This window comes from Epargyreus clarus, unplaced genomic scaffold (assembly GCF_041222505.1).
Source record: "Epargyreus clarus isolate Ecla_fem2 unplaced genomic scaffold, WU_Ecla_fem_2.2 ptg000016l, whole genome shotgun sequence".
In the NCBI taxonomy this organism is placed as follows: Eukaryota; Metazoa; Arthropoda; class Insecta; order Lepidoptera; family Hesperiidae; genus Epargyreus; species Epargyreus clarus.
Genome location: NW_027332224.1, coordinates 2,969,009 through 2,996,435, shown reverse-complemented (window position 1 = coordinate 2,996,435; position 27,427 = coordinate 2,969,009). Strand labels below are relative to the sequence as shown.

The 27,427-nt window shown below is 34.6% G+C and overlaps 1 protein-coding gene across 2 annotated transcripts; it reads right to left on the bottom strand.

Annotated features, from left to right (window-relative positions):
• Positions 1 to 4,429: 4,429 nt before the first annotated feature.
• On the bottom strand, positions 4,430 to 27,427 carry LOC140748561 (uncharacterized). Of its 2 annotated transcripts, none has more exons than XM_073081374.1 (18): positions 27,348 to 27,427; positions 27,059 to 27,218; positions 25,929 to 25,984; positions 24,545 to 24,707; positions 23,546 to 23,656; positions 22,520 to 22,609; positions 21,340 to 21,509; positions 20,291 to 20,447; positions 18,306 to 18,342; positions 15,191 to 15,355; positions 14,119 to 14,220; positions 12,550 to 12,684; positions 11,449 to 11,630; positions 10,847 to 10,973; positions 9,271 to 9,372; positions 8,255 to 8,415; positions 6,097 to 6,714; positions 4,430 to 5,293 (listed from the first exon to the last, which is right to left on the bottom strand). In XM_073081374.1, the coding sequence occupies exons 2-18, from the start codon at positions 27,143 to 27,145 to the stop codon at positions 5,234 to 5,236; spliced, it is 2,523 nt and encodes an 840-aa protein (XP_072937475.1). In that variant the 5' UTR covers positions 27,146 to 27,218; positions 27,348 to 27,427; the 3' UTR covers positions 4,430 to 5,233. The 2 variants fall into 2 exon arrangements, with proteins under 2 accessions (XP_072937475.1, XP_072937476.1); XM_073081375.1 differs by having other exon boundaries at positions 27,333 to 27,351.

Sequence of the window (27,427 nt, the reverse complement as noted above, 5' to 3'; positions counted from 1 at the left end):
AATTTTTAGTTAATTGAGAGTGAAATTAGTGAAACATTTATCAATATTGTGTTACTAATATAATACTAAATACATTTAGAAATATTTTATTGGTAAGTAACTATAAAATTTATTTACACCTCACTAGTCAAGTATGGATTGTTTGACTTCACACCATAGATTAGTAAAGATTACTCACTCCTAAAAAGAAAATGTACCCAGTTTTGAGAATTGAAATAGTTGCGTAAAAAAGTTTTGCCACGTCTCTGTGCTAAAATGTCCTTAAAATATTTGAAATAATTATTTATTTATTACGTAAATTACTTAATTATTACGTAAATTACTTAATTATTACGTAAATTACTTAATTATTACGTAAATTAGTTATTTATTCGTAATTTTTTTCTAAAGATGTTTTTATTTGTCAAGGATTCAAGAAAATAACTTACTAAAATAAGCCGTTTGTGGCTTCATTCAATTTCAAGGCGGCGAAGTATCTTTACTAATCTATGCTTCACACAGACTACAGAACTTTAAGAAGTCCAAACCGTGTAGATTTCTTCAAAAAACTTTCCTTCAGAGAACAAGATATACATTGTTTCTAATACACATGTAGCTAATGTTTGTCTACGATATTAAGCCGTAACTTCGATTTCCGTTGTAAAAACGTATCGACTTTTCAATTACAATTATACCAAATTCGACGACCCGCATGGCGGACTGGTCACCATACTGATGTCACGCAGTGTTCCGGCTTCGAGCCCCGGTCAAACGGATTTTTAAACAATGAATTTCGATGTCTTGTTAACTGCATCTAAGACAAGAAAAATAATCGTTTTTGGCTATGAATTTACGAAGTTTTTATTTTTAAATATTTCATGTTCTAGCGTGGAAGCCGCCAGTTTTAATTCCTTCAAAAATGAAACATTTGCAAAATATGGCAGAATCTGAAAATAAAGAACTGGAGAGTCTTTTCAATTCTGAAGAACATTATTGCAATGAAGCTACTGAAAATGCACTTAATAGTGCATCTGATCACAATATTAATAAAATCGTACACATTGATGAAGAATTAGGTTCCAATGAAATAAATATTCCGTTGGGAAATATAGAATTAACAGAAAATTCCAATAATAATACCGTTAATTTTAAAAATATTAATAATATGAATCGCTCTATAGTACAAAATGATTCTAACGATGTTATTCCAGTTAATTTTGATATAGACTTAAAGGATAATTTGAATAAAGATACAGAAAAAGTTAAGAAAGAAAATGTAAATACAAAAACAACTTCTAATACGCCAGAACAAAATACATTATCTTGTGTAGAAGAATTTGATGAGATCTGCAAGAAATATGAACATAATGACACAAATACATATAATGTATTAAATAGTAGGACTATTCTCACAACTTCTCTCAGTGAAACTGAAGAATTACTGAAAAGTTTAAATGATAATGAAAATATTGAAATATCCTTGAAAAATGATGATATTGCTTTACCCATACTAAGTAACATTGAAGCTTGTGTGATTATTAATGACATAGAAGTAGTAAGAAATCCACTAAAACATGATCATACTTATGTTATGATTTCACGGGATAATTCCACTCAATTGAGTTCTAGTATTGATAAAGATGAAAATGTACCAACAAAAGACAGTTTTACAACTTCAGATCCTTCAAATTCAGCAAAAATTGATTTTCAAAGTAATGATACCGTAATAAACAATTATTTCAATGTCATTAATGATAATAAAGATTCTACGATTGATGATAAACTAAGCATAATTTCTATCAGTTCGGAGAGTATTGGATCTGATTTGGAATTGTTAACTAGTGACCTTCAAATAATCGACCATTTGGACATAAATAATGATGTCATATCATTAAGTTCAACGGATAATGATACAATTAACGATAAAAATGATTCAGATTGTGAAGGATACAATTCTTCTGATTTTGAATTTATCGATGAAAATGAAGCTAAATTAGGGGGAATAATAAACACTAATTCAAAACCTAAAGTACACTTTAAACATGGTTTACAAGTTACTAAAAACTTTGATACGGCCGACCCTAGTAATGGACCTCCTAATATCAATCATAATGGTCACAATTCAAATAACTTACAAATTGGACCTTTACATACATCTAAAAATGTTGATAGAGCAGGACCTAGCAATGGCCCTTTAGATAGATATTTTGGAAATAACTTAGAATTTAGGGAAGAACCTAGAAATGACCACGTAATTCCTGAAGGTGATGATTTCTTCGAACTCTTTGCCCAACCGTGGTCAGTATACTACTATGAAGCAGAGAATAAAGCATTTTATTCGACCAAAACAATGCACGTCGAGTATGATGATATTGGTTTTAATGTGGGCTTACTGCAACGTCGTCATGAAGAAATTAAAGTTGATGATGTTTGTAAGTATCTTTAGCACTTGTAAAACCATTTGTTAGTCTCAAAGGTTCATAAAGTAAGACTGTTTGTCCACTGCACCGTCACCGAGCCGATACCGATAATTAATCTCGGCGCCGAAGTAGCGTACACATACATTTACTATGGGATGACGGTGCTCGGGTGACGGACGTTCGGTGGACAAGCTGCTATAGCAAATGTATGTACGCTACTTCGGCGCCGTCATTAATTATCGGTATCGGCTCGGTATCGTGGTTGGTGGACAAACAGCGTAAGTCTGAAACTCTACCAATTTGTTTCAATGTAAATTGGTATATTTACGAAAGATACTATTTAATTAGCATGCAGTACGTTATGTTGTGGCAACTGCTGCCCAGCGACATCAGTAACCAACCTCAGATAGGATAAGAGTTACTTCCCGATGTAAGCCAAAGATGTGTTTGTTTCTTCGAGTTGGAACGTATTACTCTTACCATACGTTTCAAATCAGAACAGCAGAGCTTAATATTGTTGTCTAAAATAGGTGATCCGGTGGTGCCTTCAGATTTCAACCATGAAGTAATCTTTCACCTTTGAAATTAAATAAAGATTCTATCTTGTCACAGAAAATAATTATTTAATGAAACATAGTCGAATTTAGAAGCTTATGAATCTTTTTTAGTCAGTTAAGAATGACTTTTCTTTTACAGCTGAAGTAGAGGCGAAAGAGAATGCAAGGAAAATTCTTTCAACGTATCCAGTTGAAAATAGAAAACGTAGGCGAAGATTCTAATGGTTTTAACACAAAATGTTGCTGGATTTATATCGAAAACTCGAAAGATTGATTTTAAGCTTAATTTGTACTTCATATATTTTATGTAATTTGCAAAAAAAAACTGAATTAAATAAAAATAATTCAATGAACGCCTATTTTTTTTAATACAAGAAAGGTTTATTGGTTTTAATTGCATATATCTAGTATAGTATATTTTGAAGGTGGTAGAACCCTTTGTGGTTCAACTCCGGCGGCACCACCACCACATCTATTTCTGCCTCATAACAGCAGTGTTAGGCGCTGTTCCGTTCCAGCTTAGTTAGGGGTAACGGCGCATCTGTGGCTGACCTCAGGTAGGAATATCTAATCCTATCTGGGGTTGATTACAGATGTCCATGGGCGGCTAGCCACTTACCATCAGGTGGACTGCATGCTCGTCTGCTACTCCTATACCATAAATAAAAAAAATATATTTACAATAATTTAATAGAAGACAACTTGATAATAAAAAAATATTAGCATTAAAAAATTATAGTGACTATGCCCAGAGTAGTCAATGCTACCTTACCTTGCTAACATCTTCGATAACTTAATTATCACCCATAAGTCGTGACAGACCCACTTACCCTAATATAAGAATCTTTCAATAACACTGGTTTTGCCCATATGATTCTGATCCACAAATGCACTCACATCGTATCGTTTCATACTTTCCTGTGTAAATCATACTCACACGAAAAGTACATAATTATCTACTAAATGAAACAATAAAAAACCCACAAGTGCCACCCATCTTGAAATATAAAGAAATTGCATCTAAAGTGGGTATCAGTTCTGCCTTAGTACATTGAAGGTGGTAGAACCCTTTGTGGTTCGACTCCGGCGGCACTACCGCCACACCTATTTCTGCCTAATAACAGCAGTGTTACGCGCTGCTGTGTTCCGGTTTTAAGGGTGTGGTAAGGGAGACAGACTTTTCCGAGACGTGCCAGCTTAGCCCACAGGGGTAGCAGCGCATCTGTGGCCGACCTCAGGTAGGAATATCTATCCTATCTGGGGTTGATTATAGATGTCCATGGGCAGCAAGAGCCACTTACCATCAGGTGGACTGCATGCTCGTCTGCTACTCCTATATTATAAAAAAACATATAGTTTTAGGGAAACAGATGTAAAACTAAACCATTAACCAATGATAATATACTCGTATTAATAACTATTTACGAGCGAAGTTTAAAAAACAGGTACATAAATGAGATATCAAAAGAGTAGTATCAATTAAAAAAATCTTTATTCTAGAATAGATATTTACAACTTGTAAAAATAGCTTATTTAACGTAACTATAATATAATTGAAATGTACTTTCAGTAACTTATCATAATTTATCTAAATAGTAAATAATAAAAGGAAGATCCAAGTGTATTTTATTGGAAAGTGTCTCAAATATATTAAATACAGATTTAAAAAGATATATTAGTTTAACGAATATCTAATGGACTTACATAATATGAGTTATTTTAAAATTTCGTCATTAAGTCCTATTAATTATACATAATTTATGTAAGGGAGTTTATCTTATATTTTATCGATTCTAAAATATACAATCCAACCGTAGATTTTGAAAATAATCGTTTTTTTTTTAATTCAAATAATGTAGTCACTTATTGCATGCTTACTATCTTAAAAACAATTTAAGATTTTGTCTCAGATAAATAGAAGAGTATCAAGAAGAGTAACAATGAATATCTACTAAAATTTCTAGTATCAGAAAATTATAGCACTCATAAAATTGTTGTGTAAAACAATTTAATAAAACGAATATATTATTTGTGAGTTATCTATACCTCTTCTATTGTATATGTTTACCAATGTAACACATATTCGACTTGAGACAAATTGTGATTTTAGACTAAAATTTAAACAAAAATCCGACTTAGTCACAACAATTACCTGCGAGTAAAATACTCAAGGTTAACAATAAACAGGAATTTGAACAATTCATTCGATGTCTACTCCTTAGTAGTACTTGGGCTAAACATATAAAAAATAAATCCAAAAGAGAATATTCTAGACGCTTAGAATTTCGACTTTCTTTTTGTTGGTGACCTCGGCGGCGGTGCATCAGTCTTCTTGCTCTGCAAAAATATTCACATATAAGTAAAAAGCTAACTCCACAGGTTTTGTTCTGCCTTTCCCTCAGATGGCACACAAGAGATGTGAGACGCCCGAAAAATGTTTCTATTTTATTAATTTATTTTTCCTAAGTCGAAATATTAGCTATTAAGAAATTAAAAAGCCAATTCCGCGACGAGCCTAAAATTATATTACATTATATAACAATTCTTGATAACCACAGTTGGAAACTTGACAATTTTCGAGTTTTGGCATAGATTAGTAAAGATTACTCACTCCTAACATGAAAATGTACCCAGTTTTGAGAATTGAAATGGTTGCGTAAAAAGTTTTGCCGCGTCTCCGTGCTAAATGTCCCCAAAATATTTGAAATAATTTTATTTATTACGTAAATTACGCAGTATTAGTTATTTATTCGTAAATTTTCTCTAAAAATGTTTTTACTTGTCAAGAATTCAAAAAAAGAACTTACTAAAATAAGCCGTTTGTGGCTTCATTCAGTTTCTAAGCGGCGAGGTATCTTTACTAATCTATGAGTTTTGGTAATAAAAAAATAAAATTTTAACAATAATTTGTTGAATTGCGTTAAAATTAAATAACATGCCGTTAGATATGAAAAACACACTTATCCAAAGTGTTCCAGTTTAGTCTATAGGCGTAGCAACGCACCTGTGACCAATTACAGGACTGTTCATCTTATCAGAGATTGCTTACAGATGACCACAGTCAAGTAGCCACTGACCATCAGGTGGACTGCATGCTCGTCTGCTACTCCTATATCATAAAAAAAAGTGTAAATGCTTACCTCTCTCGATCGCTTCGCTCTGGGCTCGTCTTCTTTATCTTCTGACTTCTCTGTCTTATCTTCTTTCCCTGACTTATCTCCTTTATTCTTCTCTGCTCTATCCTCCTTAGACTTTCCGGACTCATTGGCTTTAGTCTCTTTCGAACTCTTGGTTTCATCTTTCTCATTAGGACTCGGGCTTTTAGACTTAGATTTTTCTTTATTATTATTCTTAGATTTGTTTCCCTTTTCTGTTGAATCCTCTTTAGTTTTAGCGTTCTTCTCTGAATCCTCTTTAGCCTTAGTCTTATCTGAATCATCTTTAGTTTTAGAGCCTTTTTCTGGTTCATTAGTTTTATCTGTGTTATCTTTAGTTTTTTTATCCGACGAATCATCTTTATTCTTTGCTTTGTCCGATGAATCCTGATTTTTACTGCTTTTATCTGATGAATCCTCTTTAGTTTTGCCTTTATCTGATTTATTGCTTTCATCATCATCATTATTATCATCTATTTTATCATTTCCGGAATCTTTTTTTGAGCTTTCTTCTTGAGTATCGTCTGCGCTTGCGTCTTCATTAGAATTTGTTTGTTCTGCATTTTGTTCAGCCTCTGTTGTATCTTTCTCTTCTTCTGCGGCCTATTAATTAATAAAAAAAATATTATTAAAACAAAAGCCTTTGCTATTTATTACATATCATAGAAAATGTCGTCATAGACTAATATTATAAAGAGGAAAACTTTGTTTGTTTGTTTGGTTGTAATGAATAGGCTCAAAAACTACTGGACCGATTTTAAAAATTCTTTCACCATTCGAAAGCTACATTATCCACGAATAACATAGGCTATATTTTATATGAAATAAATTTGATAAATAATTTTTGAGGCGATACAAAGTTTGCTCGGTCAGCTAGTATGTACATATTTTGCTAATATCTATAATTTTTTCTATGCATATTTTCAAGATACCAATTTATATAACTCGATATTAAATTCTGCAAAATTATCTCCTACAAAATTGTACATATGCTATTTCATTTAAAAAAAATGTGGTGTTATTTTCAAATCACTGAACTATATAAACCAATACATATATAATGGGTCCATCAGAAAATTATAATCGCATCTACGAAACTCTAAACCAATTTGGCGTTGATGACAGATGTCCATGTATAGTCCGCGCCAAACTGCTAGTCCGTTCTGAATATAGAAACTATAGTCCGTTCGCGTTAAGAATGCAGTAAGTCTCCCTAGTCTGCCGTCCTAGCCCCTCCCCCTAACCAATCAAATCTTTCGTAATTAGAAAGTCGAGGTCACAGTGATCAGTTCAACGAATACTTTCGAACGCAACGATTGTGTCCTCTGATTTTTTGTGAAACTATTAAACAAAAATTAATACCTCACCTATTTGGTAAAATCAAAGTGGTTCGCTGATACATAGCGAAGAAAGAAAAGTAATTTACAACGTGGTTAATTACTTTAAACAGTGCGATTTAAATACGAAAAAGAGACGTTTTAGTACAAAAAAAAACAACAGACAATTTGTAAGTGCCCCCATAGGCCTATACAAAATAAAGACATTTCATTTCATTTCACCTTTGGTTAATTTTAATATAATATTTTATAAGTCATAAGTCATAATTATTTATTTGCATAAATGTGGTTAGTAAGTTGTACAGAGTTAGAGACTTTCTCACATTTGCCATATTTGGCGTGCAAAATACATTTTTATAGTGTTAGTAGGTACAGCATTGTTTAATTTATGTCATTATATTAATTTATTAATTAAAATTATGTCATTACATTAATAGAATAAAATTATGATTAGAGCATAAATTCTTTCAGAGTATAGAAACATTTTTCAAGGAGCCACTGGAGAAGGACTATATGTCAATTAAACTTAATTTGTTTGTATTATGTACACCGCCGTTACCCTGCAGTTGCATTGATGACTCACTGCATTCTTAACGCGAACGAACTAAAGTCGCGTCGAATAGCAAATTTTAGATATTAGCGGGACGAAGACAGCGCGGCCCTGCGCCACACGCTGCAACTTCACAGCGGACTAGCAGTTTGGCGCGGACTACCCCATCAGGTGCATTGCTTGCTGCTGCTTTATTTACTACTTCTATATAAAAACATAGATAATGAGTGTAATAAAGACAAATACACTTTATTACCTTAGAAGATTTCTCAGCGTCCTCCATATTGACATCCTCAGTCTTATCTTCTGCGTTCTGTTCTTTTTCCTGCTCTTTCTCTTCTGCCAATCTTCTAGAAGATTGCCGCTTCATCGGCGGCTTGGACGGTGTGCTGTTGTTTGTGGTTTTCTTCTGTTTCGCTGTAAAATTAATTATTTTAAGTCTCATGATAAACATTGTAAACCGACCTTCTTCTGATTTATAACCATAGATTAGTAAAGATTACTCACTCCTAACAAGAAAATGTAACCAGTTTTGACAATTCAAATTGTCACTGTCAGCTATTTTCGTGTTTGGAAAATATTAAAAAAAATGTAGTTTTTAGAGCATTTACGAATGAAACGACATATCTCCGCAATTTTTCTTCGATTTCGTGTTGTTTTTGCACCACTTTAGTGCACATATCGGCATTATTCCGCGTAAATAACACCATGACAGTCGGACACGTAATGGGGAATAGGCTGACTGCTTGGTTTTTGCCATTTGCCATTTGTCGCTTCTTTCAATTACAAGGCAGTGAGATATCTATACTAATCTATGTTTGTAGCATAAAATTCTATTTTAAAGGGTGCAATAAGGGAGAGACATACACACGGCATTCCAACTTAGTCCTCAGGAGTACCAATATGTCTGTGGCCAACCTTAAGTCTCTAATCATAACTGGAGTTGATTATAGATGTCCATGAACCACAGTAGCCCCTTACCATTAGATGTACAATCTTTTCTGCCTATATCATTGAAAAAAGTTCCGCAATCATTTCTCAGATTGATATCAAACGGATTTAAATATCTATTTATATTTTCTATATATGGTATGGTCAGCGTGAAACTGCTAATCAGCTCTGAATATAGAAATGAGTCCGTGTCGCTCTAGCAAATTGTACGACTACACCAGCTCGCAACAACTTCAGAGCGGACTAGAACTTTGGCGCGGGCTATACCAATATCTGACCCTACTGAGGTGCACAATTTATCTGTGAATGAAGAATATTTACCCGCTGGTTTCTTTTTCGGTGAACTATCTTCCTCCATAGGTTCCTCCTCATTCGCCGCTTCGACTGACGCTTTCATTGTGTGTGAAGTTGGGACTGACATTTCTGTAAATAAAAAAAAATACTCTAGACCCGCGTTTCCCAACCTGTGGTCCGCGGACCCCTGGGGGTCTACGAGTATATGTAAGGGGGTCCGCAGTGTCATCAACATATAAATTGCTTATTAAATGAAACACATAAATTGCTTATTAAATGCAAAACAGTCGGTAAACGAAAAATCAGCAAACCAGTTTTATTAGAAAAACGTGATGTAAGCACACGGTATTTCAAAAAAATAAAAAAGATGCATCCAATGATGTATAACACTATTACTAATCTAAAAAAAAATACATAAATCAGTCTTTCAAATTATGTTTTGACGGGGATTGTTTTTTTTTTTTTGCTCTTAATTTTGTTAAGGGGGTCCGTGAAATATGTGCTTGATTTCCTAAGGGTCCGTGGACTGAAAAAGGTTGGGAAACGCTGCTCTAGACATATAAACAAACAAAATTTGATGCCGTTCTGGTGTTTTTAGGAAAATAGTAATACATCATCATCATCAACCCATTACTGCCCCACTGCTGGGCACGGGTCTCTTCTCATAATGAGAAGGATTAGGTCATAGTCCAACTTTTTAAGATTTCTCAGGTATGCAGGTTTCCTTACGATGTATTCCTTCACCGTTTAAGCAAGTAATAATTAATTTTGAATACGCACATATCTTTGAAAAGTCAGAGGTGCGTGTCTGAGATTTGAACCTCGATCTAGAGGCAGTTTCTTATCCACTAGGCTATCACTGCTTAGTAATAGCAATTAATTACTTTAATTATTACAAATAATGTTGAAATGCACTTTTAGAAGGTTAGATTTAAGAACATTTGAATGGAACATTTACTAACTTACAATTACTAGCTAAAATTTCTATCTGGTTTGGAATATGATAAGAAAAATTCTCTAACACAAAACATTCTAACTTAGTCCTCATGAGAAGCAAACATACTATGACGAACCTCTGATAGTATAGTCCTCGTAAAACTGCTAGTCCGCTATGAATATACAAAAGGAATCGCGTCGCCATAGCAAATTGTATGACTACAGCTGCTCGCAACAACTTCAGAGCGGACTAGCAGTTTGGCGCGGACTATACTTCAGTCCTACTTGCGATTAGCGATTAGGCAGTTACCATCAAGTAGTCTACATGCTCATTTGCTACTACAGTTTCATAATAATTTGAACGTGGTAGAACCCTCTGAGGTTCGACTCCGGCGGCACCACCGTCACACCTATTTCTACCACACACAGCACTGTTAAGCGCTGCTGTGTTCTGGTTTAAAGGGTGTGGTAAGGGAGACATACTTTTCTGAGACGTTGCAGCTTAATCCTCAGGGGTAGCGGCGCATCTGTGGCCGATTACACGTAGGAATCTAATCCTATCTGGAGTTGATTACAGACCTCCATGGGCGGAAGTAGCCACTTACCATCTCTGGACTACATGCTCGTCTACTACTCCTATATTATAAAAAAAAACTAAATCATTTACCTATAGGTTCATGGACCATTTCCAATAATTCATCAGGACTCAACTTAGCGGTGACTTTCTTGAACTGTTCCACTCTTTCCGAGAAGAATTCCCAGAAGGAAAGACCTTCGGGAGTCACGAATAATTCCTGAAAAGAAGATGTATATTATGAAATAAGTTTTGGTAAAATTCATAGCTCTACTCTGTGGGTATAGTCCGCGCAAACCTGCTAATCCGCTCTGTATATAGAAATGAAGCGCGTCGTCAAGCAAATTATTGTATGACTACACCTGCTCGCAACAACTTCAGAGCGGACTAGCAGTTTGGCGCGGACTATACCACCGTCACACCTATTTCTGCCTTATAACAGCAGTATATAACTGTTATTCTGGGTTTAAGTGTGGTAAAAGAAAGATACTTATACAGGGTGTTTTGGCTTAGACCTCAGGGATTGCAACGCATATTTGGCCGACCTCAAGTAGGAAGAATGGGTGGCTACCCGTTTCTATTTTGACTCACTCCTACACGACGGTACAGCTAGTCAACGCGACGACACATATACTTAATTTGACTTAGCAAAAATGGGTGGCCACCCTTTTTGCTAAGTCGAATCTTTCACTCACCCGCACACGACGGTAGAGCTGATCAGCACGACGGCGGATACGGTGTGCCTGTTTGGCGAACAGCAGAGCGGCACTCTCGCTTAACTCCCACGACGGTGCGTTACCGACGTAGGCGCGGAGACGCTTCACTGTTTCACCGCAGGACGGGTGTTTGAGCAGCATCAGGGGTTTTATGTCCAGCTCTGCAAATAACAAACAATAAATATAATATCTTATATATAAATTTCTCGTGTCACAATGTTAGTTACCGTACTCCTCCTAAATAGCTTTACCGAATTTCACCAAATTTTATATGCATATTCAGTAGGTCTGAGAATCGGTTGCTATCTATTTTTCATACCCCTAAGTGATAAGGGTTGTTCACCCTTAAATTATTTTTATTTATATGGCATCACAACGTTTTCCGGGTTGAACCCACACATAGAGGGGAACCCTCTATGTGTGGGTTATATCACCCAAATTTTAATTTGTTTCCTATTTTTAATATTTGTTGTTTTACCGGCCACCATTATACATACTCTGTAAAAATTGTCCATCTATTACAGTACCGGAGGTAGAGCCCTTTGTCAAGCGGACAGACAGCAGAGACTTAGTATTAGGGTGCCATTTGTACCCTTTGGGTACAGAACCCGATTTACAGAACGGATTACAGAAAAGATTGTATGTAGTTATGTACGCTAGTAAGTATGTACGTTTTTTTCTATAATAGCGAAGTGGCAAAGAGCACGCAGTCCACGTGATGGTGAGTGGCTACTGCCGCTCATGGACATCTGTAGTAAACCCCAGATAAGATTCGATTCCTACTTGAGGGCAGCCACAAATGAATTACTACCCCTAAGGACAAAGTTGAAACGGTTAACTACGAACGAGTAACTATGTCTCCTTTACCACACCCCTCAAAGCGGATCTCTTAACACTGATCGCTTAACACTGATGATATAAGGCAGGAATTGGTGTACTTGTGGTGCCTCCGGAATCGAATCACAACCAACAACATCTCTACGTTACAATCCGGTAAACCATTTAGACTGCAGAGCATACCAAAGAATGAGACACACATACAAACATACACTTGAAAAACATTAAAGTGTCAAAACTTACCCGTAAACTCATCCAGTAGTTTAAGACACAAGTCAGTGTCCGCCTTCTCCAAGCAGAGACACGTTTTGATTTTAGCCTCCAGCTCTATCAGCTTCATCTCCGTCTTCAGGAATTGAACCCTGGACTTCTTCTCCTCTGTAATGAATAAATTAGATCGTTAATTAATATATTCCGAATATATCTATATAACACAAAATTATATTTGTAATTAAAAAATATTACATTCGCTCTGCATTCTTAAAAGAAAAACAGAGTAAAAACACACACACACACACAAGGAACATAATTAAAAATAATCAACCTATATTTTATGATAGTTTTCATGGCCGTGCTAAATGAGGACTTGTGAGTTTTTCCATGAGCTGTATAGAGATGGCGCCACTAGAATTCTGAATCACGTTAGTACAATTTTCTCAATATAAACAAACTTTGAATCGAGCCTGTCGGAGCATGACTGCTCCTGACACCCTACATCTGATGGGAAATTTCCTTTCTAGAACCACGACCTACGACCAGCGTGGCGGAGCGGTCACCATACCGGTCTGACGCGCAAAGGGTCCCGGGTTCGATCCCCGGCCAGACAGATATCTAAATGATGAATTTAGATTTCTGTTTCTGGGTCTGGGTGTTTGTGTATTTGTCTATGTGTGTGTCCATGGCACCCACGACACAGGAATTCCTAGTGTAGTAAGCGTTTAAGCGTTTAGAAAAAATCCTAGGATGCCAAAATACTGTCCCACATGAGATCAATGGATCACAGGGTTAAAGGTTCAAGACTCATTTTTGAAATTGGTTTAAAACAAGCATGATGTGGCGTTAAGTGGACATCTATAACAAACCCCATATAAGATCCAATTTTATATTTATGCCTTTTATTTAGCTACAGATGCTTTGCTACGTCTGAGGACACAAGAGCCCTTCACACTGCGAAGTATCTTATGAGAAAGGTTAAATTTGGTATAAGAGTGGTTTAATTAGACATCTATAATAAAATTTAAAATAATTTACCGCTCCCTTTAGCTGAGCATGGAAGCGTGCAAAAAACAGAGACAAATGATTTATATATTGCATTTTAAAATTATAATGATGTGCTAACACTATAAACTCGTGAAGCATTGTCCGCACATTATTGTCCCACTGCTGGGCACGGGTCTCTTCTCAAAGTGAGAAGGTTTAAGTCTACCGCGCTGGCCAAATGCGAATTGGTGGACTTCAGTCCAAACTCTTAGGCATGTAGGTTTTCTCACGATCTTTTCCTTTTGACCATTTATGCAAGTGATAATAATGAATTATTATAATTACCTATAAAGTAGAGATGCTTTGATTTGAACCTCAAATAAAGTTCCCAAGTGTCTAAAAATAAAGTTCTCAAGTGACTAATTCGGATTTCACCCTGGAAAATAGCCTAAACCCTCTCAGTCTGAGATAAGATGATGAGATGAGGAACCCGTGCCCAGCTGTGGGACAGTAATGGGTCGACGACGCTGCCCATAATGATAAACCAAAATTCACACACTATCGCAGTTGCAAACACTAACGTAACGAAAATAAAATGATTCAGATACAAACCTGTCTCTCTCTCCTTGTCCAAAGTGCTTTTCTCTTCATCGGTGAGATTGAGATCCATCACCAGTTGTGTGATCACCGATTGGGCTGTGATTTGACCTTTTTCTGTAACAAAATAAAATATAACTTAAGTAAAATGCAAGTAGTCCACCTGTGATAACTTAGTGGTCACTGACAAGTTTTTTCCCAGCCATTCATTTAAAAATACACTTTACAGTTTATTTATTTATTAATTTCTTCCTAAAACACATTTCCCAAGTAGTCACTTCAAACTTCATTTATGCACTTTAAACGCAAAAGAAACTTCCTAAGCTGTCGTTTCGATGTTCCACTCAAAACACGCACTTTCTAATTTATCCCTTCAACATTACACTTCAAACGCACAGTGCCCAAGCCATAACTCCAACATTAACCACATTATCACTTACCGAGCTGTTGTTTCAACGTAATAGCGTCCTGTGTAGTGTACACACTTCTCAGGCTATTACATTAATCCTTTACCCTAAATACACACTTCTTATTTAGTCATTTCAAAATTCTCGCTAAAAATACACTTTGTAGTTCATCTTTTAAATGTCTTACATAAATAATACTTACCAAGCTGTTGTTTCAGCATATCGTTTCTTATTCTACCTAAAATAAACACTTCCTTATCTGTCCTTTCATTGTTACATTTAAAAAACACACTTACCAAGCTGTTGTTTCAACGTGATAGCGTTCTGTGCCTGTTGTCTGTCCCACTGTAGCCTCGCTGGCTCGCTCTTGCATGTGGTCGGTCTGGATTGGAACAACTTGATACCCACCGATTTTCTCCACATAACACACACTTCAAAAGGCGTCACTTACATTTTACATCCTAACATTCACTTTCTACCCGTCATTCTGATATTTCCACTTTTTACCCAAATACACACTTCTTAAGCTGATATTTCAATACTTTGCCCATAATACACACATCTTGGGCCAATCCATTAATCCTCTACCAAAAATACACACTTCCTAGACCGACATTTTAAAATTCTCGCCAAAAATACACTTTACAGTATATCTAATGTCTTACGTAAAACCCACTTACCAAGCTGCTGTTTCAAGGTAATAGCGTTCTGTGCCTGTTGTCTGTCCCACTGCAGCCTCGCTGGCTCACTCTTGCATGTGGTCGGTCTGGATTGGAACAGCTTGATGCCCACGTACTGACCCTGGGGCAGGTACGCTATCAGGATGTTCTCTTTGTCTTGTTCCTCTGAAAGGAAAAATAGTATTAACATACATATGTACGTATGCTACAAATAGATAACCTCTTTCCTTTGGGAACTCAATTAAATATGGTATGATAGTGTTTCCTTCAAACTTTTTTGTGCATGTGGCGGTTTTCTGTACCACGAAAGTCTTTTTCTATACTAATATTATAAAGAGGAAAACTTAGTTTGTTTGTTTGATTGTAATAAATAGGCTCAAAAACTACTGGACCGATTTTAAAAATTCTTTCACCATTCGAAAGCTACATTATCCATGAGTAACATAGGCTATATTTTATATGATATATATTTGATAAATAGATTTTGAGGCGGTACAAAGTTGCCGGGTCAGCTAGTATATGATATAGAAGTAGCAAATGAGTATGCAACACACCTGGTGTGATGTGTGACCTGATGGTAAGTAAATACTGCCGCCAATGGAGATACAGATCTCACTTGATTACAGATCAACCCCACATAAGATTGCATCCCTAACCAAGGTTGGCCACAAATCCGTTGCTACCCCTGAAGATTAAGTTGAAACGCCTCAGATAAGAATCTGTACCTTACTATATCTTACAAACCAACACACAGTGGCTGTTATTAGGCAAAAATACCTGTTATAATAATTCATTTGTGACCAATTTTAGGTTAAACTAAAATTAAAGTTGAAACAAGCAATATCAGTTGAAATATTCAATGCTAAGTTTAAATCTACAATAAATAATAAACAACCACAAAATACTAACCTGAACAATTATGAATATTTTTTTTTTATAATTTACGGTTATTTATAAAATGTAACCTGTCAGAATTTAAACAAAGTACAAATAGAATATTAGATTTACTTTATTTAACATTTTTATTGATTTAAGTACATATTTTTATTATTCAAGTATTTTAATCATACAATTTTATTTTGTAATAATTCCGAAATAAAAATAATGATTGAATCAACATCAAGTATAATTTTAAATTACCTATAAACTTAATACGTCATATCATTTTTAACTCGCGTTTTTAACAATTAAAGACATAATAATTAAGGAATTAAACTGATTTTACAAATCAACCTATAATAGACGATATTCTTTTTATTTTATTCAACAATTCTTAAGTATTTAAAAAACAATTATTAAATCTTAAAATTTTATTTTGCAATAGTAATAATGATTAAAATAATTAAAAATCACAGATAATTTTAGCTACACATGTAATATTTTTTACAATCCCTTGCTAGGATCCCTTCCCCTAGTTGCTACAATAATAATCGTTCCATTTTAGTAACAACTATTTATTTTTTAATTAATCTATCATAAAAAATTCTATTTTCACTTGGATACAATTTCAATATTTTCCTAGTAATATCCTCATATTCTTGACAATCTTCATAATAATTACCAAATTGATTAATATACTCACAGTATTTCATATTAAATCCCATATCACCAAATTCTGTAGACATTGCTACAAATTTCTTAGATTTATTTTTACTTTTACATTTATTACTTTTAAATAAATTTAAATATTCATCACCTTCGGGTATTTTATGATTATAATTATTATTAGAATAATTTCTAGATTTAAATTCTTCATCATCATTAATAAGTAAATTTTGTCTATTTTCGAAACTTTTCACATCCAAATCTTTGTATGTTTTATTCAAAGTAACAACAGAGGAAATTGATTCATTACGACTAATAATTTCAACTGTAGAATTATTAGATATATTTGAAACTTGAGTCAAACTTTGTGTGATAGATGTATTCTCATTCAATACATTTAACGAACCTAATAGAAGACCGTCTAAAGCAAACTTTGTTTTATCATTATCTTTACTTTTCTTTGATAAATCTTTACTATCATTAAAATTATTATCAAGTATATTAAAATTAAAATCATTTTGAATGTTACTACAATTTGTCGATAAATTTTTATCAAAATGATTGAAAGGAATAGTTTTATTCAAATTATCTATTTCATTATTATAAATATCTAAATTAGAGAAATCCTCAGAAATACCATAAAAATCATTAGGCAATATACATTTATTTGCCTCATTATAATAATAATTATTATTCATAAAATTATCAGGCATTACAGCATTATTTTGAGATAATAAATTTTCGGACTCATTAAATACAGAATTATAGGTATCATTACTATGTAAACTATAATAATTTTCGAAATTATTTTTAATTGTATCTGTATCATTAATATCTTTATTAAAAGAATAATTTTGATCTCCACGACTAGGATTATCAACTGATTCAATATAATTAGATTTATTTTGTATATTTTCTATATCATCAATACACTTATTTGTATTATCATTCTTATTTTCTGAATTATCTACACTTTTTAGTCTATCTCTCGTAGCAGTTTTAGTCGGTGGTACAAATTTCCTAGTCTTCGCTACACTAATACTAGAATTAATATTGTTATTAACATTATTAGAATTAATTTTCTTCAAGTCTCTATCGAATCTTGGCACAGTTTTTTTGATTAGCGTTGACGGATTTTGTTGAGAATTTTCTTGGTCAATAGAATTAAATTGTAATATTCTAGCGCATTTAGTTATATCTGAAAAATATCATTAATAAATATTTATTATGAGTATATAACTTCTGGCAGGAAATGTTTTGTAATAACTATTAGATCCAACATGATATTTATGTCCTACAGGCACACAATAAAAAGTAAGTTTCTTATTATTTTGTGCTACAAGGGATTGTAACTGTAAAACATATCTTTTATGTTAGTTTTAATATTGTAGCGTCATTATTTCCATTTATTATTTATTAAATCTGTATTTTTATTGCTGTTTTTATATTAAATTTTAAATGGAATATATATCATGGTAAAAAATAAATAAATAATGTTATGGGAATTGTATATGTTCTATTTCTTTTATAGTTTTTTTTTTAATATAATTAAAATATATTCTAAACTCACCTGAAGTGAAGGGCTCCTTCAAATCTTCTAGTTCAGCCTGAAATTTAAAAAAAAATTTTTGGTTATAAAATTGAAGTCGCAAATGTGCATACAGTGCATATAAAGACCTACTGCCACTCATAGACATCCGTATCCAACCCTAGATAAGATTAAAGTCCTACCTGATGTAAATATATGAGTAGCAGTAAGTAGGTATATGAGTGGCACCTTATTTATTACGGCTATTGAAAGAACAAATCCGCTTCATTTTTATAATGTAGGAGTAGCAGACGAGCATGCATTCCACCTGATGGTAAGTGGCTATTACCACCCATGGACATCTGTAATCAACCCCAAATAAGATTAGATATTTCTACCTTAGGTCAGCTACAGATGTGCCGCTATGCCTGAGGACTAAGCTAGAACGCCCCGAAAAATTATGTCTCCCTTACCATACCCTTCAAACCAGGACACAGCCGCACTTAGCACTGCTGTTGTTAGGCAGGAATAGTCACTTGCCCTCTTAAATTATTTTACACACTGCCTACAAAAAACTCGCAATATAATAATAGTACATTACGATACGCGTGGCCAAAGTAGCCTATTTTTGCACGGCGTGAAGTTAGCGCCCGAGCGCAGCGAGGGTGCTAAACGCCGTGCACATAATAGGCTACTTATGTCACAAGTATCGTATACTATTTTATAGCTCGTGTGATATAAACCCGCTTATACTTGTCAATTGATATGAAAAAATATGATAAATATTTTGAAAGAAAGGAAAACTTATAATAGATTGAAATTAAAATTATGAATTAAAAAAAAGCAACTAAAAAGTGACACAACAAAAACCATTTAAATTTGATGTGAAAAAGTTTTGATTTTGAAAATTTTGTAATTCGTACCTAGTAGATTTTTGGGTTAAAAACTTTTCAGTTGGCCTATTCTATTGTTCTGCTCTTGTGATAAAGGCAAATCTAACACCACACATAAGTAAAAATCCATCAAGCCATTTAGGCTACATAAATACAAATCTTTAAATAATTAGTGGTGTCTAGACCAATGGCATATAGTAAGAACTCCGCCTAAACGTATTAAGGAAACATATGATAAGCAATCAAATAAGTTATACTAGTGATACAGTAGAAAATCTATTATCCGGACCTCAGTTATACAGATTCGCAATTATGTATTTGGATTGCCAAACATGAACAAGTAACTTTGTAATAACCGCAGATCTGCTATATTATGTGTCATATGTGCATTTAAATTCCAGAAAGCAGCCAAATCGCAACGGGAAAGTTACTATACAAACCAAAAACCTGATTGCTTAAAAATATAGCCTATGTTATCCCTGTAATTTAGATGAATCAACACATCATATGTTAAAGTTATGTTAGTGTTATGAAGTTGTTTAAGTTTGACATAGAATGAAAAATACATACGTACAAACATACCTATAAACACACGTAAAAACATTACCTTCTTCAATCGGATCAAATAGCTTTTCTTCATAAACGCAATTATCCAAATTTTCGATACTCCGAACCCCGTACGGCAACAAATAGTTCGCTTTCTCAAGTTTCTATGGGAGTAGTATTATGGCTAATTTTGATAATGATTCCTAATTTAAATATTATGTCCTACTTTGGTGTGTAGCGAAAATACACAGTCAAAACAAACAATAAAACTCGATATAGTCCAACAGTTAGTCTTATAGTAATGCTATTGCTAAGAATATACACAATGGCAAAAATATTTATAAATACGTCCAAAATAAAATATTAACATAATTATTGCTTTGAACAAAATACTCATTTCTCACTTTTAATTTTCAAATGGTATTTAAAAGTACGAAACGTTCATAGCGATGTTAATTTTTTACAAATGTGAGGGTAGTGTATTGATATTCGTACAGTGTAAAAATCGGCTACTTTGGACATGGAAAAGCGTGGCTAAAATGCGGGTTTAGGTCACAGAGTGCTATAAAGAATATAGTGCCAACAAACCTGTGTAACAGCATTAAAATGTTTCCCCTTGGCCTTCGCATCAGTTTTGTTAGCTTTATCTTCCTTCTCCTTCTCGGGTAGTGGCGATGCCCCGCGACGCTTCTTAGGCGCCGGTGACGGTAATGTCGCGTTGTCTTCTGTCTGTTCGTCTATATATCTGAAACAAAATTATATTATAAGTACAGAATTGATATAATAACAAAAAATAGTTTTAAAGTATGGTTTATATCAATCCCAATTTCGGCGAATCCAACGGCATCTTATATGTTAATATCCGTCAAGCGGGTGGACCTGCAGGGCGTAACAAAAAACTGAATGCTTGTGTTTCTCTTGATGCCCAATAAAAGTATTCAACATTCATTTTTTAAGGTAAAGCAAGTTGTGAAAATACCTTTAAGAGTTCCCATAGTGTGGGTGCAGGTTTGACTTGCACTTGGCCAATTATTTGAGGATATGTTACTAATTACTATATTATGTATGTATGTGTGTATCATGTCTGTATGTATGAAACTTCTATTTTATATACAAAAATCTCTGTGCGTCACAATCGCAAGCATAGCTCATACCTTCGAAACCACACTTCGGCAAGTGACTTCTTAATTAATGTATGGATCATCTATACAAATGATCTTAACTTAAGTCATCATTGTAGTAAGGTAATCCAACTGTACGTAAATCAGTTTTTTCTTTATCTTTATTTATTTATAATATAGGAGTAGCAGACGAGCATGCAGTCCACCTGATCTTAAGAGGCTACTGCCGCCCATGGACATCTGTAATCAATCCCAGATAGGATTAGATATTCCTATTTCAAAGAGCATAGTCGTTCACAGATACACCGCTACCCCAGAGTACTAAAACCTGAACACCTCGGAAAAGTATGTCTCCCTTACCACACCCTTCAAACCAGAACACAGCAGCGCTTAACACTGCTGTTATGAAAATAGGTGTGGCGGTGGTGTCGCCGGAGTCGAACCACAAAGGGTTCTACCACCTTCAAAATAAAGGGTTCATGATGATATGATCTATGTGTATATTTATTGTCTTACCTCTTAGGCCGTATCTTCCTACCGCTGCGGCTAACAATCTCCTCCTGCTTCTTGTCATCTTCTTTGCTTTCTTCTGCTTCTTCCTTCTTCTTGCCTCTCGGTGTCTTTGGCTCTTTCACTGGCTTGGGAGTCTCTTTGCCTGTCGGTTTTACTGTGGACTTTCGGCCTTTCTGTATATAGATTAATTTTGTTTGGTTGAAGAAGTTTTACTTTTATTTTTGTATACAGGGTGAATTTTTCAAACGGGCCACATCAGAAACTATAAGGATTAGCGAAAAATACTGAAAGGAGTTACGAGGCCGATTTTCATAAAAACTAAAACTGCATCATTACTTTTTTAAAATAACTTTTTCCCTAGCCGGGAATCGAACGAGTTCATTTTGAAAAAAAATACACCCTCTATATTATTCCACTTTCTGATAGTGTTGCTTATAAGGATCAAATTCTAATCCGATAGTGGAATAATATAGAGGGTGTATTTTTTTGCAAAATGAACTCGTTCGGTTCCCGGCTAAGGAAAGAGGTATTTTAAAAAACTAATGATGCAGTTTTAGTTTTTATCAAAATCGGCCTCGTAACTCCTTTCAGCATTTTCCGCTAATCCTTATAGTTTCGGATTTGGCCCTGAAGGCCCGTTTTAAAAATTCACCCTGTATAATAAAGAGATCATAAGTCTGCTACCTAAAATTACATGTAAATACTTTTCTGAAACATTCCAACTAAGTTTACAGGAGTAACAATGCTTGTGGCTGATCTCAGTTAGGAATCTGATCTTATCTGGTGTTGATTACAGATGCCCATGGGCGGTAGTAGCAACTTACCATTCGGTTGACTACATGCTGGTTAGCTTCTAAATTATAAAAATAAATAAAACAAAGTTTTTTTCTAAGGCTACAACTTCTCTACATATACGTCCTACATTGTAGTGGATGACAGATGTCCATGGGCGACAATAGCAATAGTCACTATCAGCTGAACTGCAATGTTTTTTGCTAGTCCAATATTAGACTGAGTCTAGAGGGTACCGGGTTCGATCCCCGGCCAGACAGATATCTAAATGATGAATTTAGATGTCTGTTTCTGGGTCTGGGTGTTTGTGTATTTGTCTATGTGTGCTCCCATGGCATAATTTTCTAGACTGTATGCCTACTTGTTACTTTAGTCATAGAAATTTAAATACCTTTCCCTCATCAATCACCAGAGCACCAGCCTCATCGGAATCTTCCACCATGGTTTCATTCTGTGCTGTCGTGTTTGTTGTTACGTCAGCCTGAAAAGTTAACAATTACAAATAAAATATCAGTGCTATTGTACTTCATACATGTATCCTGATGCAGGCTTCAGAGTACCAACTCATTTCTGTCCCACTACTGGGCATAGGAGTTTTAAAATTATATAAATATTACAAATTAATTATCATTTATTATAATGGTAATGGAAAACATTGTAGGCAAACTTGCACACCTTTGGAGGTGGTATAACCCTTTGTACTTTGAACTAACTGAAGTGTTTTTCCAATGCATTCCAACATGGAGCCAAAAAATTGTTAATACACGAAATGTTTAAATTGATGAATGGCGGGAACTTAACTGCCAAATTAATATAAAAAAATATGTATTTTCTTCAAAATTTTCCTTTTCCTTTAATTTGTCACATAACATTACTTCCCAGAATTTGATCCTTATAAGCGACACTATCAGATGGTGGCATAATATAGAGGGTGTATTTTTTTAAAAAATGAACTCGTTCGATTCCCGGCTAGGGAAAAAGTTATTTAAAAAAAGTAATGATGCAGTTTTAGTTTTTATCAAAATCAGCCTCGTAACTCCTTTCAGCATTTTTCGCTAATCCTTATAGTTTCGGATTTGGCCCTGAAGGCCCGTTTTAAAAATTCACCCTGTATATGCTATAAATGTGTCAGCCATTTAATGGCTGTCATGTGGTAATTAACGCGAACCAATGCCGACATGTGCAGTTAAGTGGTGCAAAAACACTAAATCGAAGAAAAGGTGCGTAGAAATATCGTTTCATTCGTAAATGATCTAAAAACTACATTTTTTAAATATGTTTCAAACACGAAACAGATGGCAGTGACAATTTCAATAGTCAAAACTGGCTAATTTTTCTTGTTAGGAGTGAGTAATTTTTACTATTCTGTGGTAATAGGTGGTATTCTATGGTAATGACTATCATGTCGTGGCCTCACCTCTTCAGCGACAGTAGTGTCCTCCGCTGCGGTCGTGTCGGCGGTCGACTCGTCGATCGTGTCGTTGGTCGTCGAGTCGTTTACCATGTCGTTAGCAGACTCTTCTGGCACCTGTTGGTAAATGCATTATTATTTATTATTGCAAGATTAGATACAAACTTGCTTGCTTCCTTAGTTTTATATAAGGATTAAGTAGTACAACTGTTTTGAACCAGCTATTTAAAAACAAACAGTGCAATTAAACAAATTGAATGGAAATTTTGTATACACATTTGATTTAAATGGCAATACTTGATCGCAATGGCAATAGCGTAGTAAGATTATACTAAATTCTATATGCTGGATGCCCCAAGATAGGCAACCTATTATTTTTATGCACTTCAATGACATGGGAATCAAACAGAAGGGTCTTCTGCGAACAATGGATGAAATGGTTATTTTAGTTGCTCTAGTTGGAAAAAACACAACTTTCAAATTCAAGACAGTAAATTTCAACAGTGAATTACTCGTCCAAGCATGGTTTTTCCACTAATAGTCCGCGCCAAACTGCTAGTCTGCTCTGAAGTTGTTGCGAGCTGGTGTAGTCATACAATTTGCTACGGCAACGCGATCCATTTCTATATTCAGAGCGGACTAGCAGTTTTACGTGTACTATACATCATTGTAATTCCAAATTTGTATTTTTTTTTATAATATAGGAATAGCAGACGAGCATGCAGTCCACCTGATGGTAAGTGGCTACTGCCGCCCCTGGATATCTGTAATCGACCCCAGATAGAATTAGATATTCCTACCTGAGGTTGGCCACAGATGCGCCACTACCCTTGAAGACTAAGCTGGAACGTCTCAGAAAAGTATGTCTCCCTTACCACACCCTTCAAAACGGAAAACAGCAGCGCCTAACACTGCTGTTATTAGGCAGAAATAGGTGTGGCGGTGGTGCCGCCGGAGTCGAACCACAAAGGGTTCTACCACCTTTGAATATACTATGAAACCTACCTCCATAGCAACACCGATGACCTGCTCCAGCGGTACATTGTTAGCAAAGTCGTGCTCGATTTGCTTCACGCCGTCATTAAAGTCCCGACGCTTCACTGCCTTGCTGAGGAACTTATCTTTGTTCTCCGCATAGTCGAATATCATGTTCGGTGCTAGATTTGCCCTGGAATAGATGGAGATGGATGATTGGAAGTAACTGGATGAGAGCAGAAGACTGAGCTCAGTGGTGCGCCCTTAGGCTTATATACAGCAGTGGACTGATATTGGCTGACGATGAGATGTAAAAGAAAGTAGTCATGACAAGTTAGTTTACATTTTTAACACTTTTTATTTATAGTTTAAACTTGGATGTGAACATGCAATCCATTTCATTGAATGTGACTATTGTAATGGGAGTGATAGCTATAACAGTGATAGCCTAGTGGTTAAGAAACTTGGCCTCTCGATCGAGAGGTCCAAGGTTCAAATCCTAGGCACGCACCTCTGATTTTTCAAAGTTATGTGCGTATTAAAAATTAATTATCCACTTGCTCAATGGTGAAGGAAAACATCGTGAGGAAACCTGTATACCTGAGAGATTTATAGAAAAAAAAAATCTCAAAGGTATGTGAAGTCTACCAATACGCACTTGGCCAGCGCGGTGGACTATGGCCTAATCCTTCTCATTATGAGAGGAGACCCGTGCCCAGCAGCGAGACATTAATGGGTTGATGATGATGACTATTGTAATTATGACTGTAATCAACTACAGATAAAACTTGATTCCTATTTGATGTTGCCAACTGATGCATTGGTACCCCTTAGGACTAAGCTTGAATGCCTCAGACAAGTATATAGCATTTACCACACCCTTCAAATAATGACACATCAGCGCTTAACACTGCTATTAGACAGAAATAGCTGTGGTGGTGGTGCATCTGGAGACGAATCACAAAGGATCGTACTACCTTCATTACAAGATTCTATGACCTACACAAATAAAATATTTTTAATTAACATTACATCTTGAAGGGACTCTTTTTTTATATCTGGTTCTTGAAATTTTTGTACAAATAGAGATTGTAATGCAAATGGCGTGGAAACTGTATTTTAAATGGTGGCGGTCACTTATTTCCGCTTAACATCTAAGGGACAAGGATGTGGCTGAAAAACAGTGCTGCACAGAACCCAGACTCTGTGTCAGCAAAAACTGAGCCACCTCCTTTTGCCTCTACAAATTTGTTTTTTTTTTGTAAATTTTGTAAATCTTTCCCCTTTTTTTAAATTGATTTGAGATTGAGGCAATAAAGCATATTATTATTATTATCAAATACAGATTTTGTAATGTAAAATGGGGCTTATGTATTTTCAATACTTTAAGGATACGAGATAAAAATATACATACGTTTCCCCAGTCCCATAAAAATATACAAAGTATTTCTTTCCATTTGGCCTTTGGACCTGAAAAAGATGAGAAACGAAATGAGTAAAACTGAAAGATAAAAGATATAGATTATAATTTACCAACAAAACTAAATTAAACGGTAAAACGAAGTTTCATTAAAATTGGTTCAGTGGTTTAGGCGTGAAGAAGAGACAGCCAGACAGACAGAGTTACTTTCAGATTTATAATATTAGTAAGGATTGAGTCTGCTAAATCAGACAAATGAAACATTATAACAAAGTGAAACGTGATTATTGCAAAGATAAGATCCTGCTATAAGTTATGAAATGATATGAAATGAAATGTATGTATGTTGTTTAGGCCTTCAGCGGCAGATGCAAATTGTCAGTTACAATATTTTTTCTTATCAGTTACAATATTGTTACTACTAGATCGGAAAGCAATCTCGACGGAGAAGATCCAGTAAGAAACCCAGCGAGTTAGTCTTTTTTTGTATAATCATTATATTTATTTTCTTTTTATTTTTAATGCGTTTATATTATGACATACAATTAAGTGGATAATTATCAGGAGGCAAATATAACTTTTGTTTTGCATATAAAAATCCAATAAGATACAATATCATAAGCAATGAGTTAAATAATAAAATAAAATAATCTAAATTAGATTATAACACTACATTAAAATTTTAGCACTGTTTTAGGAAAGGTGATGATTGATAAAGAAAAAATCAAATGATAAACTTAACATATACTCACATCTTTTATCACTACTCCACTAAAATTACATTAACATTTCAATTGTGATGTTTTACATAACATGTTATTGTACTATACAATTTTATGTTGATAATGATACATAAACATAATGAGAGAAGATTCTTACTATTAGACAATTATCTGACAAAATAATGACAGGAGTGCAAAAAAATCTAGATTTATGTGATCTAAACATTATAATATCGCAAAGGTTTGTTGTAAATACAGGAATAAAACTAGTTCCAGCCTGGTTATGTATGAAGCTAAGAAGCGTCATACAATATGTCTTCCCGCCTAAAGCTAATTCAATGTAAATCAAATATTTCTGATATTTATCACTTCTTGTTTATGTATTATGTATTTTTTACTCACTCTCGCTGGCCATGCTGGATAGCCTTTCACTTTCGCAAATATAAAGTCCCCTGCCTTGTATTCTCGAACCTTTTTACTCATTTTCATTTGTGACAATGTTTTATAACTAATTGTATGTAATTTTGACCAACGCCGAGTGTCGCCGATACGTCAGCGTCAACTGAAAACAGAGAACGTCCACCCCAAGATTGAAATACGCTTTTTATCCCCAAATTTACGATAATTCAAGAGAATTATTTAGAAAACCGACAACGACGCCGAGATAAGAGATAACCTCCAAAATTCTCACCGCGGCAAAGATATGACGGAAAGGAAAGAAATAAACATGGCGTGCGTCAGTGTTGCCATGTTGATAAACAACAATGTTTA